Source organism: Falco naumanni, chromosome 4, assembly GCF_017639655.2.
Source record: "Falco naumanni isolate bFalNau1 chromosome 4, bFalNau1.pat, whole genome shotgun sequence".
Taxonomy (NCBI): domain Eukaryota; kingdom Metazoa; phylum Chordata; class Aves; order Falconiformes; family Falconidae; genus Falco; species Falco naumanni.
Genome location: NC_054057.1, coordinates 80111062 through 80126039, shown reverse-complemented (window position 1 = coordinate 80126039; position 14978 = coordinate 80111062). Strand labels below are relative to the sequence as shown.

At 36.3% G+C, this 14978-nt stretch overlaps 1 protein-coding gene across 2 annotated transcripts in view; it reads right to left on the bottom strand.

The window, feature by feature from the left end:
• CYTH3 (cytohesin 3) overlaps positions 1-14978 on the bottom strand; it is a 50071-nt gene that overhangs the window by 10848 nt on the left and 24245 nt on the right. Inside the window, exons 2-7 of one of the 2 annotated variants that reach the window (XM_040591742.1) lie at positions 12710-12792; positions 12081-12145; positions 11573-11639; positions 7256-7374; positions 3375-3455; positions 1214-1326 (exon numbers count right to left, since the gene is read on the bottom strand). In XM_040591742.1, coding sequence (XP_040447676.1) covers positions 1214-1326; positions 3375-3455; positions 7256-7374; positions 11573-11639; positions 12081-12145; positions 12710-12792 — 528 coding nt within the window. Of the gene's footprint in view, positions 1-1213; positions 1327-3374; positions 3456-7255; positions 7375-11572; positions 11640-12080; positions 12146-12709; positions 12827-14978 lie in introns of those variants that run through there. The other variant, XM_040591741.1, reaches the window with a different exon arrangement.

Here is a 14978-nt window from a genome sequence, read left to right as displayed (position 1 = left end):
CTTAACTCTTCGAAATCATTGCATCACCTTGAATTAACATTTTACTTGGAACCGTGAAGTGGTGGTGTTGGGCAAAACATTCTCTGCACACAGATTCTGCCTAGACCATATTGGTAGATCCTGTATTAGACTTGGTGAATCGAACTCCTACTCGAAGTACTTCCAAAGCTTTCTCAAAAGAGAAAGAACAGTGTCTTCAAAATAGTATCAGAACTGCGTTTAAACAAACTGAAAATGACATGGACTCCATTTCTTGGCATATATGACATGGCTAGTATCACTGAGTAATGCTAAAAGATGACAAAGGAGATCTTATCATGTCTCTTGCCATGGTTATGATTATAGCAAATTCTGGGAGAATTCAAGTACAAGATCCTGCGTAAGAAAAAGCAGGATTGAAACCTCTCCACTACATGGAAGAAAAATGTGTTTCCATCTTCAGTCAGCATTTTGTTTTCAGTAAGTATTTTCCTCTCTAGCTGCTGCAGACCTGCTTTACATCAGCCTTTTCCTAGCCTATCTGTTCCTCGAACCAAGTGATCAACTGTGTATATAATGAAACAGACCAACAATGCCATAACAGTAGGGCATTCTGTGCCCTGTCACAAAGTTTTGTTAGCTTTTATGACTTGAGTAATTCTAAACCAAGGCATTCAACGGAAAACTGATTTGCATTTCTAAGATTAAATTACTGCTGAGCAGACTGCTAAAGAGTAAGGATATGATCCTCACAACAAAAATGGATTACTTTCTAGATAATACACTGTAGCCACATACAGGTGGACTTGATACACAGATAACGAGGTGTAAAGTCCCTGCAACTGATAAACAAGATTACCCAACCTACACACCTCTTCTGCCTTTAAGACCCTGAGAATCTTACTTTTCCAATTCCCAGCCAAAATCTTTGATGACATTTCTAAAGTGTGTTTTATACTTTAATTGCTTAGGTATGTATTAATGCTGATGTTTTTATAAATGGAAACACATTCTGACCATAAACTTGCTCCTGGAAACAAAGCGTAGGATTAGACAGTTGCATATTCTCAGTTCTCAGAAAATGTCTTATTTCACATACTATTTTATCCTGAACTTCCAAACTGGTGATCATCTCCTTGCATCAGATGTGAAAGAAGACAGATGATCAAATAAATAGATAAATAAATAAAAATATACATACACTTAAGAATTCCTATTGTTTCCTGTGACTAACCTGTAGACTGGAAGACTCCTGGGTTACAAAGGCAATAGCGTGAAGCAAAAGCTTCCATCATACGATCAATTTTTTGAGCCTCTCCTGGGAGTCTGAAGCTCCACAGAAACTGCCTACAGAAGGGAAGGATAGTTGTTAAGACTCATTTCAATACTTATCTATTAAGCATATATTACTAATAATCAGAACAAAACAAACAAAAAAAACCTCAGCAATGTCTATATAAAACGTCCTAGAAAGATGTTCTCAATCTCTCAACACACAAGTCAGGAGCTATTATAAAGCAACATGCACAGATGGCTAGCCCAGTAATTCAGCCAGCAACACTGCATGCTATCAGGCAAGATAATACGGCCGTTCATATTCTGAGACTCTTTCTTTTTTCCAGACTAGTAAACAATTTTCTGTATGCATCCCATTTTTGTCATGAGAATGCTACGGGGAAACAATCAGCTCAACCCTCCCTGAGTTTCCTGGCTACTAAAAGCAATAAACCCTCAGACAGACTTTACTTACAATGTGAAAAGACACATTACGTGAAATATTTCTGGTAGGGGAGAGAAGCAAGGAATACAAACACACTTAACATCTTTATTTAAACTCATTGAAAACATTTTAAAAATAGTAACAACAAGAAAATGCCCAGCGCTTAGAGAGGTGCTGCCTGTTTAGTGTAAGTCCACCCTACAAGAATCAGACCTAGTTCTTAAAGACTCATGGTATTATCTCAGGAATTTTGTGATATACACAGGAGATCTGTGCTGCTGTTTAGCACCATGAACTGGCACAGCTTCTCTTTCGTAACTTACTATTTCTACATATAGGTACACTGGAATGCATACAGGACAGAAGTCTTCACAAATTCACTTTTGGCACATTGTGACGCTAAAAAGCTCCAATGAATTTCATCATTTATTCTTTTCTTATTTAGCAAAAGAATTATCTGAATGAAAACAGTATCTAAACCAGCAAAGTTACATGCTCTGCCATGCAAAACAAGTTCTCGATAGTCCCTGTACACTGGGTGCCGATATAATAACCATTTATTCCTGTCTTCATCAGTTTTCATTTTTAGTACATTATATTAAAGTGTTGCAGGCCATCTTTAGTTTGTCAGCTCTATGTACTGTCTTTTACTCACCTCATGCAAGGTTCCAACCCAGATCACGAATTTTGTAAGCTACCAAAATACAAACATTTAATAGTAGCAACTGCTAAGGAAGAATAAAGTCAAACCTAATGTTAAATTGGGTAAGAGAGGAGTATGAAGCCTCCCAGACAAGCTTCAGTAGCCAGAGAAAAGGCTTCCTTAGCTCAAGCCTCAGGCAGCTCATGTTATCATCACCACATCACTCAATCATAGCAAAGCTGTTCTGACTCCGTATCACAAGGCACTGCACCAGAGACAAAGATCACACAGACAATTCAATTTATCTGGTGTCAGGAGGGAGTCACTTGTGGCAACAAAACTGGCAGAACTGTCTAAATCAACTTAATTTGCTAGATCTATTACAGATTTCCACCAAGATGAGAAGGGAGTTCACAAGGACACTACGCTAGCATCCCAGAGAAATCAAGTAAACTGTTCACTTTGCATGGGAAAAAAGTACACTAAGATACCACACTTTCTTTCACATGACAAGTGGGAAACTCTGAGGGATGCAGAAAGAAATTACTTGGTCCAAAGTTTACATTTTTGCAATTGAGTATCATCACTGATTATGGCCAGTGGAATTCCAGCCCACCCCACCAACCCCACAAGGAACAAGCTGAGGTGGGAGGAAAGGAGAACCCTGGCAGCAAAGAAAACTGTTTATTTGTTTGGCTTAGGAGTTTGTTTGGGTTTTGCCTATCTCTATGCTAAGACATAAATCAGATCTTCAAATGTCCACATATGGCAGGCATACCAAAGAGTCATGGCTGTGCATTGGCTGCTTCTATTTGTTTGAAATAACTGTAAGTTTTCACCTTCAAAGGCAGCACACACGCAAGCAGTTGGAAGGGTTAAAACAGAGCTGTCTCTGCTAACTTGCACAGTAATGCGTATAATTATGCCGAGCCGTAGATCAGCTTTCCGACGAATAAATCAACACAGTGACTCATATGTACGTGCAATTCGATAAAGGAAGCTCAGGTCAAAAAAAAAAAAAAAATTGCTCACCTTAAGGCTTGTACAAGATTGAGATCAGCGAACTCATGGAGTTCAACAAAAGCCTGAAGAACTTTAATATTAAATTCATCTCTATAAAAGACAAAAATGGAAATAGACAATTACAGTTTTGAGCTTTAAGGACTTGTTAGTTATCCCTATTTGCTTCTGAGAATAAGCAAGGAAATAAATTATATACTGATCAAATCTAAGATATCAGAAACATTCATTTGAGAGGTATTTTAATATGTAAGACTAGTATTTTGCCCACTTTTGCTGGTAGGTTAGCAAGAACCAGTGCACTTGAACTGATTTTAGCACTGCTTATTTAAATGACCCAAAACCAGCCTGGCCTTCTTTGCTTTGCATTTATTATTACTGAACCTGCCTTGATATGGGATGATACCCGACAAATTTACCCAGTAAGAAGTCTTTTGCAGAAATTGTCATGAACTCTTAAAACAACAGTTGATACAAGATTCATTTCTTTAGCCATGTAACATGAAAAACAAACTACCCATTTCTTTCCTTTAAGAACAGAAAATATTAAAGTGGCATATTAATTTATGTACAAAGATGAGGAACAGAAATGCTTCAACTGATTGTACCTAAGAAAAATAACAGCTTTTTCAAGGGTTTACTTAGTATGTATTATATTCTTACTCCATTCTCCAAAATTGTTACAATGAAAGTTTACTAAAATCAGAATACGTTTTGAACGGACTTTTTCTCACCTATCTTTTACATTGCTATGTAAATCAAAATTACGCTTTGTTTGATACAAAGGTGTTTAAATGCAGAAGTTACCATTTAAACATTAATGAACACAAAACTATTTGGATGCAGACAGAATTGAGCCTACACCATCCCCAAGTTCATATACCAGAAGCATAAAGGTATATATAATCCTCAGGGTGTGCTTTAAATACATCACCAAGGCAGAATGTTGCGTATCAGCCTCCACCTGAAAATAGAAAGGTGCGCACCCACGAAGAACTGTCTGTTGCATTACTAACTGCATAGTCAGACTAACCTGTAACACTCACAAGTAAATACCTCAAAACAAACTACTCATTCATTAGGATGTCCCCATGTTGTTTACAGAACACATCAGCTCTCTCAAGCAAAATGGAGAGATTCTCATCAAATTGAGTAATGCCCAATGCAACTGCAGGACTACTTTATGCTACAGTGGTGTGGTGTAATAGTATAGTAAAAGAGAGCACTTCATGGGGGGTACTTTGCTACTCTAAGCCAAATATTGATTTTGCTTATATATATATAAAGCTGCAGTAATTCATAATTTTAACAGTTGGACTTGATGATCTTAAAGGTCTTTTCCAGCCTAAATGATTCTAAGATATATTAGATTTACACTCTAATTTTTGCTCTTCTAGGTTTTAATGCGGACTGGATTAATAGTGCTATCTGTGCCAGGTACAGTTCCAAAGATACAAGCCAAGTATCAGGAAAGGTCTAGGAAGCCACTTGAAAAATTAAGTGAAGACTTACACACATATAAAGAAATCTTAAAACTTTCATAGGATGTAGCTCACCCCTTATTTTTTCTACATTTTTAGTATTCTCTTGTTCCATTTTACCATGCACTTTTTTCAGTTTGCTGAGTGCTGTAACGCTATAAAAGTTAATAATTTATAATGCTGCTTTATGGCAGAATGTTACACAAATATTTCATTCTGTTGACTACCCTGGTCTCATCTTCAGCTATATTTAGCTAGAATGCAGACATAATTCATGATGGGCCCAGAGAGGGAGTGGCAAAGTGAAAGAGAATGTCCTCAGACTCCAAATGCCTTGATAAAAGATCGCACATAACAAAAACTCATCTATAATATGCACTGCCATTTGCACAGCACAAATAACAGCTTATTTCTGAGGTAGTCACAAAAGCAAAACCTAGCAGCTTAAGACCCATCTCAATTGTCACATTTTATTTTATCCCAGGGTATTTATTTTACCTCAGGACCTAAAGGCCTAATATATTCCCTTCAGAGGAACATGAATAAAAATTATTAGGATTCTAGGAAATTAATGTTGCAGTTCGAAGGAGTATGATGAACAAACTCCCCATTCAAGACCTGACTACCTTGAAACTTCCATACACATTCCTGAAAATCAGACTATCATCTCTTCATCTCCACCTCCATTACTAATTGATAAAAGTGAAGAAAAAAAATACAGAAATACCGTTAGCTTTTGTATTAATATATTATACCCACCACAGAAATTAAGAAATATGCAAAAAAAATATTTAAAGTAGACTGACTAGGTACACTGAATAAAAGCTCTTTTTAAAGTACAAAAAAAAATTAATTTCTTTTTGACTTCAGCTGCTTAAAATGGATAGGCTGCTTCTGCCTTGTGGCAAAATAGGAGCGGTATGTTCATTTTTTTTCCACTTAAGATTTTATTATCCACTTGATAGATTTATACAAAATTTCCTGATCATATTTGCTATTTGGTATGACCACTACATTTGTCTATTTACAGTCTTGAAAAATTCAGAGGGTATAACTGAATTGTCTATTTATCTGTATACATACTCAGTATTAAAAAAGGTTGCCCTATGTTTTCAGATTAGACCATAGGGCTGCCCAGCAGCATCCCTGCCAGGAATACAAAAGAACAAGTAATAATGTTTTTAGTTTTAAATGTGAACTGATGAATAGTCACAGAAATATTAATGACTCCAGTGGGCCTGGACATGGGTAAGACCTTTCTCTGCACGGGCACAGGGGTTCTGAGAATAGGGCTAGAAAAACTGAAGTATTTCAGAAAATAATGCCAAGATAGAACGCAGCTTTCAAAAATGAACACAGACTGCTTTACACAAACTTTGTTACAATTTTGCAATTATGCATGTTAACATGTGATTTTATAATGCTGACTGCCCAAATATTCAAGAGAAACAACATAATGCTGATGTATAAAAAACCTGTTGAAATGTCTACATACACTGTACAGAAACTTCATAGTGAAGATTTATTTTCAAAATATACGTATTACAGTAAGAACTTTCATTAAAACTATTAAAGTCAGGAGGAAATTGCTGAGCACAAACTGAGCCGTTGATGCTGTAAACAGATTACGGCTGCCTCAAAAAGGACCTGCCAGAACATATCACTACAGGAGTATTATCCTAAATGAGTCAACTTTTAAACATCCATATCTGGCATCTGAAATGGAACATGTGCAAGCACGCAGATACACATACTCCAACCCACTCTTCACTTCTGTCTCTTTCTGCTGCCATTTTCAAAAATCAGCTCCTGGGTTGCACAGCAATGGAAGTAATTTGCATTTTGACCATGTTTTGCAGCAGCATGCATAAATACGCTTATTGCATGTTTATTGCACTAGGATTGATAAGGATACAGTGTGGCTGCCCTTCGAGACCCTACTTAGTAATGGGAAGTCTACGGTCAGGGAGACTACAACAGTAAAACCTGCTTTTAACTATTGTCCTATTTTAATAAGGAATTTCTTTACTATCCAATTATTGGTGATTGTAAATCACTCCTTGTCTGGGCACAGTATCAAGACTTACCGGAACTGTTGCAATACAAGTCTTAGACATTCCAAAAGCTTATGGTATTAAATTCTGCGCTATAGTCAAATGTAAGAGTACTTTCTCAAAATAATAAGTATCAATGAATTAAATATCATTCCATAGTGTATCCATTTAAAAAGAACAACCACCTAAGAGAACAAAAAACCTGCCACAATATCGTAGTAGTTTTACATCCTGCTGAAGCTTTTGAAGATGTCAAGATAGTAGAGCAGCTCTCCCATGCAGCCTGTGAAGGTAGTTACTAAAACCTATGAGTGTGCTCTGTAAACTCAAGAAAAAAGTTTCAATATTTTTATTTTACCTTTCACCGAGGTAATCTCCAATTACCGTTTTATTTAATCCTTCTCCTTTATAAAGGAACTGTGCAATGTCTTCCGCAGTGTTCTGCAGGAGGTCATTTTCTATCAGAAACTGTATTCCCTAGAAAGAGCAATTCCAGAGGAAAAGGAATGTTATGTTTTCTTTCACAAGCCTTTATGTAAATACTGCTCATAACTTTTGGTATTAATGTAATGACACAGACATATACATAGCACATTGAAAATTACATTAGTCTACAGATTATTTTTTTAATGAAATGTTAAACAACATTTTTCAGTTAGATAAGCACTATTTAGTACTGGTTTAAAGATTCAAACAAGGGCATATTTTTAAGGCTAGAAGTACTAGGTGGCAGTTTGAATCCCTCAAAAATAGAAGCATCAAATATTAATTGAATAATGATTCCATGTTGCTCTTCATAGTTAACGTGCAAGATGGCTTGTTCGCAATATTGCATAAATGTCTGCAGGGACATAATCTGTAAAATCATGTAATGAAGAGGTACATAGGCATAACTTAATTACCACCGTGACACAAAATAAAGCATCTGTTAGAACCTACAAACTGCAACCCAATACATCAAGCCACTACTTGCAGTGGAAGTCATGGCTGAAGATACTGAAACTGGTTTAAAAGAATTGATGCTGACACCGGGATTTATCAGTGACTTCTGGTTGTGCTGGAACTAAACTATTCACAAAGGACTTGAACTAGACTATTCACAAAGGACTGTTCACAGACCAGTCAAGCTTCTACCATGGAGCTTCTAACAAAGCCAGGAGGAGAGTCTTACCCTGTCCCTCAGTAGGTACTTGATCAAGCCCCTGGGCTCCTATGCCTCCATAAATTACTGGCCCTATAACTGGCACACTCTAGGGATGCCCAGAGAACTTTCTGCAAAGCGGTAAAGAGAGGAGACTGAGAGTTATATAAAGGTTACGCAAAGGATGGAAGGGATGTCATTCCAACGTTCAGCAGGCCATGAGGAGATGGCACCCTTTCTCCCCACCACACACGCCAACAAAGATGATGCTGTTCCTGCTGATTTCATAAAACTGTTAACAGCATCCCAGAGAAAAGCAGAAATAGCAAGTGTAAGTAACCCTGGATTCCAAATACGTACAGAACAGCTTAATAAATTATTCCAAGCCTTTTCTACTAGAATATTTCATAATTTGAAAAATACTGGAAGTTTTTCAATTTCTGCAAATGCAATATATTTCTTTATTTCACGACAACTGGGAAAACTTACATTACTTTTTGATATAGCATAGAAGGCTCTGCAGTAACATTCAAGAAAGTAATTATGCTTCTGTTTGGTTGATTCTGGTTTTTTTATAATGAAATTATTACCTGCCTGACAAAAAAAAAGTCAATTTTCTGACCTAATTTAACAAAGAAAATGAACTGTGATGTTATAAGGCTTGAAGCTCTTAAAAAGAAGTCTGGAATGCAATTCTCTCAAAATAATTTTATCCTCCTTTGAAAACAGACTGGTATTCTGACTCTGACATCTTAATATTTTGATAAGTCATTTCAGAACAGACATGATTTAGTTGCAAAGAATATATCCATTTTATCTGGAACCAGAAATAGCTCAGCATTCCTCAAAAACCATCCCTTCAAAGCTTATTTGATAACTAAGTATTTGTACAAAAAATTCATTTGACTATGAAGCGTAATGTGGTTTTCCCTATACCAAGTTACTGAAAAAGCTCTCAGGCTCTGTCAAACAACAGAGAACCTTCCTTCCAACAAACATCAGAAATGGCGGTCGCGGATTCCGTTTTCCAACACTTGGACCCTGTTATTCACACTCAGTGTCAACAGACTGACCAGAGGAGTTTCTAAAAACTTGTACAAGTTACTGACAAAGATAACGGACTTGACTAGAAGCCTAGAAAACAAATTTCTGTGCACTGAAATAGATACTTTAACATACTACAAAAATCAATTTAATTTTCCTTTTTCTGGATTTTTTTTTTTCTTGGTAGTCTTTTTTTAATTATTCTTAAGAACCGAAAGAACCAGAAGCCAAATAGACAGGAAAAGGAATTTGTCTGGGACAACTCCAGTGGCTGGAACAAATGGTAAAATAGGCCAGCCAAACCCTCGTCAACTCCTACGCTATCTTTTGTCTTGATGCAAATTTTCTTTCTATAGACTGACAGGAGAGGGAAGACAGCTGTACTAATTTGACCTCCCCACACAAGATTCACGGCTACAGAAATATTCAATATTCACTATAAATGCTGCATAATTATTTTAAGTCAGTGTAATGAAATCTGCTTTGAATTTCATCATTTTTACAGTAACATAATCCCAAATTTTGCAGTTGTTTAAACCCTGCCTTTGTCAGAGAATTAATTTTCTGGGGTCAACACAGGCGCTGCTGAATTCCACTGCTGCGAATTTCCAGCACAGCTTTATGTCCTCTGCAGAGGGATTCCTGACGTGTTTTTACAAACTTCACCATTACAGCCCTTCCCACACTAGCTAACCAAATCCAAACAACAAGGTACGTGATACTACACCACGTAGCTTCGTTAAACACAGCTATTTTGAATGAGGGTTTTCTGGGCGGGGGCAGGGAGAATTGCTCTACATACACACTAGAACACATAAAGGTCTTCAAATGAAAGGGGTAAAAGAAAATTACCTCACTGTGTTCCTGCTAAAATGAAAACACTAGATCTCTGTTACTTAAAGAAGAAAACTTGGGGAATTCAGTGCATGCATTATTACCCCAGTTCTTTCACATTCCTAACTCCAGAGACCATCTTCCCTCCCATTTATGAATGCGAAACATCCCTTTTGCAATGACTCCAAGTTAATTCTCTCAACATTAGAGGGATATATGTTTTAGCTGCCTGTAATTTAAAGTAGCAGCTGCGAACAACAAGATGATCTAGCTTTACTGCAGTCAGCTACTGCAGGCCACCACTGATTCACAGACATGACTAAGAAATTACTACTGTAAGTCTGTTTACCACATTTAAATTATGTTACAATAGCAATGCAGCCACAGCATCTATTCATAGAAACTATCTCACCCAGCAAGGACAGTAACAAATAATAGTTAATACTGGAATAAAGGCATCTGACATCATGCAGCGACTTTGCCCCCAACTTCTAGGACATGAAAGAGTTGGAGGACAACAGCAAACTACCAGGATATTTGGGGGTATTCTGCCATCAACAGAACAGCAGTTAGACAGTCAGCAAAATGGAAAAATAAAAATAAAAGACATGGTCAGCAGCTTAAAAAGGGTTCTATATATCAAAGTATTTGAGTGTTTCTGGTAAACTGAAAACAGCCTGAAAAACAATAGTCATCATTGTACTTGGAACATTACAGAAAAGCCACCAAAATGTAATTGAATTCAATGCAATTGGAAGGAAAACACGTAAAGAACTAACACAGGAAAAAAATATACTAAACAGTTTCTAAAAAGACCTTAAAGAACACTCTTCACAAATTTAAAATGGACTCTCAATTACAAACAACAGAACGCAGTAAAACAAAGCAAGGAAGCTGTAAAATGAAAAGTAAAGGCAAAAGGTCAAATATATCAAAGCAACTCTTTTCAATATCTCAGGAGAGGTCTGTAAGAGAATGTGCAGGTCCATGAATTGTCCAGAAAATTAACAATTATTTAAGAAAAACAGAGGCACTCCAGAGATATGAACTACTACTTGGCTAAATGCACAGTAAACTTGAAATTGGTACCAAGTTTCTACCTGCAGGTGTTAAGTACAGTCATATAAGTACACATATATATGTATACAAACATACAGATGTTCATACATGCCTTTTTCACAAATAATTTAGATATGCAAATATAAAAGTCTGTATGAGAACAAATTAAAAAACATGTTAAAGATATTCTGGAAGAAATAAAAATAGGGCACTAAAAAAAAAAATGTACGGCCTCACTAATAACCAAACATCACAATGTTTTTAGAATGATATTTGAGATATCAACATAGAACACCTCTATCAAATACAAGTAATCTTTCTGCAAGCCAGTTCAATCAATACCTGACCTATCCGATTGTTGATAAATAACCTCCATTATCCAAAAAGATTTGCTTAAGTGAAAAAAGTACACGACTGGCAAATGACTAATGACTGCTGCTAATTTAACCCTCTGCTCAGTGTGTTACAGGATGTACAAAGGCGGCCTGTGAACTTGCATTATCAGAGATACCTTCTTAAAACATGACTGTATTTGTCATAGATCACATTACAAGCAGGAACTTCATCCCTGACAAGTGGAAAATAAAAATTCTCTACCTTCTTAGGGTCCATGTTGAACTTCTTCCTTCCCATGGCTATTTGCTTATTTCTTTGTGTAGTTTTGCTACACATGGAGAAAAGGAAGAAACAATAAGCAGTTATCAGTTGCTCTTTCAACTGTTGGCTGAGCTTCTCTCAATTTGTATTTTGGCTGCTTTGTATTTTCTATTACAAAAACAAGACATTCACTTTTTATAAGGGGGAGAATTCTGTTACTCTTTTTCAATTCCTTCAAGTGATTGCATCTTCAGAGAACTCATTATCATACTGAGATAAATCATTATCAACTGGACAGTCTAAAATATTACATTCCATCCAACATACTCTCTATTCAAATAAATGACACACCTGAACAGGATCAAGTCAGGCTTTATAGACTTTGTAACAGACTGAATAAAGGCAATCCCATGTTTGTTTAGCCTTATAAAGCTATTTTTATTTGTTATTCCTGGAAGACCTGTTCCAAGGTCTTACTCAATCGTGACCATATGGTACTATTACTTACCTTTCTTCTACACTAGTCAGATTATCAATTTCTGTCATAACCTCAGCAATTTCAAATTTTAATCTCTGCCAAAAGAAGGAAAGACAATACGTTAACCTACTTTAAAACACTTTTTGAAATCATCTATCATACGTTAATATGATAAATTAGATTTTGGTTTTTAGTATTTACTAGTCACCTGAAGAAAAGTGATGAGTCTTGCAGGTTCCTTAGATATTTAGCTTAAAGATTTTACCACAGCTGAATGACTTGCACACATGGATCTAACTCCCAGTGTGTGCTCACATGAGAGCACCAAGACCAAACTGCCATTACCAATTTCAGTGTAAGATTCCTTTACCCAGATTTCTCACTCTACTCCTATCCTGTAAATCTGCTGTTTCATGAGTTCCTGATTACACAAATCAGATGTGTACATGTGCACAAATTATGTTACATAAATACAGAAGTTACAATTTTTAAGAGTACAAAAATGATGCACAAATCCTATTTATTATCAGTACTATTTAGCTTAAGCCATTTATATACTTTTAAAACCATTACCTGGAATTCATACCTAGGTATGCAGTTTACTATAATTTAATCTACTGAAGCAGTCATCTAGGGATCTTTACAGATAAATCAGTTACCTCAATATCATCAATCAATTCTTTTTTCCTGCGACGAATATTTAAAAGCTCTTCTCTTTCTTCTATGGAGAGGTCATCAGGCACTAGAATAGAGGAAAATGCACAGACTTTTAGCATTTGCAAACATACCTCATCACAGAAAAGTGAATAAACCTGATTAAGTAAATTTACTTGAAACATCAGGGCAGTATTTTTTTAGCTGGGATCATTTTCAGGAAAGGAAGAGGGGGGAACACCCAAAAAAACCCCCAAACCTAATTTATTGGAATTCTACTTTACAGAATCATAAGTAACGTAATTGAATGACTTGGGACAGAACCTATCTTTAAAAAGAAAGCTAGACAATCAAAGGAAACTTGTTATCATATAGTATGTGGAAAAACTGGGATCTACAGCTTAATTGCCAAATTCAATTCCGATATCGTTCCAATGATTTCAGTAACAGACCATGTTACTGAATTATGTAAATGAATTATGATTCAGAAGACATTATTATCTTTCAGGGGGAAAAGCCAAAGAATAGCTAAAGCTAAATGCAAGATGTGTATCCTGGTGCTGATTTCAGACAACATCATCATTTTAGCAGTACCCCTTCATTTGGTTGCTTTGTAGAGTAGAGATGCAGGTAGGTCCAATGCTACTAACACCAGCTACTTTCCATCAGTAGGATATATGAATAAATAAAGTCAGAATCAGTTATTTAACACAGTTTATCACAACCATCTGGTTTTGTATAACATCATTTAAGTGAGTCTGAAGTATTTAAGTCAACACTAGGTCTCTTCTTGGCTATGCTAAAACAAATATGTTACCCTGTTGATAAAAATTAGTTGCTACTGAAGATGTAAACATGTTTCTATATACAGCTATGGCCGTCACTCACTCACTCCATAGTCTCTGCCTGACAACCAGCAAACACGAGAAGTTATTCGCACAAAATCTCTGCTTTTCTTGAGCAATTGTATTTTCCCTAGCAAGAAACTACTTTGAACAGAGATTACTCTCACTCACTCGTACGGCACTAGACATGAACCACAGCTATTCGCCTCCTTTGCAACGATCCTACAGCACCAGTTCTAATGCTACCCACTTTCTGGAAATAGCTCCTTAATTATAGAACAGCTTTTCCTTCTAGCTCAGTAAAAGGGAACAACAAAAATAATGATTAAGATATTCAGATGGTTCTGTCCCAACAGCAACACAGAACAGATGCAGTCATTTGGGATGGCAAAAGCGGTTTCCTCATGTCACATACACATGTTAACAGGCCACAGCAATACGATGGCAAGCAAAAGGCTCAGCCCGACAGGATGTTTCTTTAAAGATACATCTGAAACACAGCCTCTGTTCAAATCTTAACAATGAAATATATTGATTATTTTCAACATCCAGTGGTTAAGCTCCTTTCCTTTCAGGATTCAAATCATAACATCAAATCCAAATGGCAACAGACCTTGTTAGACATGAAGTAATTATGGAAAATGAGCTCATTTAACTACTCCAGATACAAACATGATTAAATTACTTCCAGTTTAGGAAATGCAGTCTTCTGTTGAATGAATACCAGACTTCAGGACGTTCACCTACTTTTTGCCTTCGTCTCATCAGAAACCCACCCACTCCTAGAACTTCTTTGCATGCAAATACTGATAAGATTCTTTTCACATCAAACCTTATGAATACACATGCCTACACCAAATCTTCGTCTTATATGTACACTCTAAGATCTTAAACCATCAAAAACTCAAGAGATTGTATGACTACGCACACTATGTACATACACATACCGCAAATACTCCAATTAGTTAACTGAGGATTGACAATAAAAAAGACTGTTACCCAGCGTTTAATAAAAAGGCAAACTGTGTGTAATCAATCACTCTCTTAACTAAGAAATACACTCAAATATCCTTAAAGCATATTTGCAGTGTTACATCAGTAGATGAAATTAGATTAAAATTTTGCAGCAGCAGTATTACTAAGAGTTCTTAAATTTTTAACTTTTTGCCACTGCACACATTTTGTTAACTCTCACCTTCACTGGCAGTTGGAAATACTTCATCAGAACTCAAACAGAAAGTAATCTTTAAGTCTTAAATATTTAGAATTCATAGATGGTGCTTGATTTTTCTTCAAGTTGAGTTACAAAATCTCTGTATTAGCTGTTATCACAAACTCTTCCCAAAGCAGAACGGCAGCGAGTGGTACTGCGGTTTTATCTCCCTTACATTACAGTCCAGTGAAAGCTCCTTGGGACAGGTTTTGAATA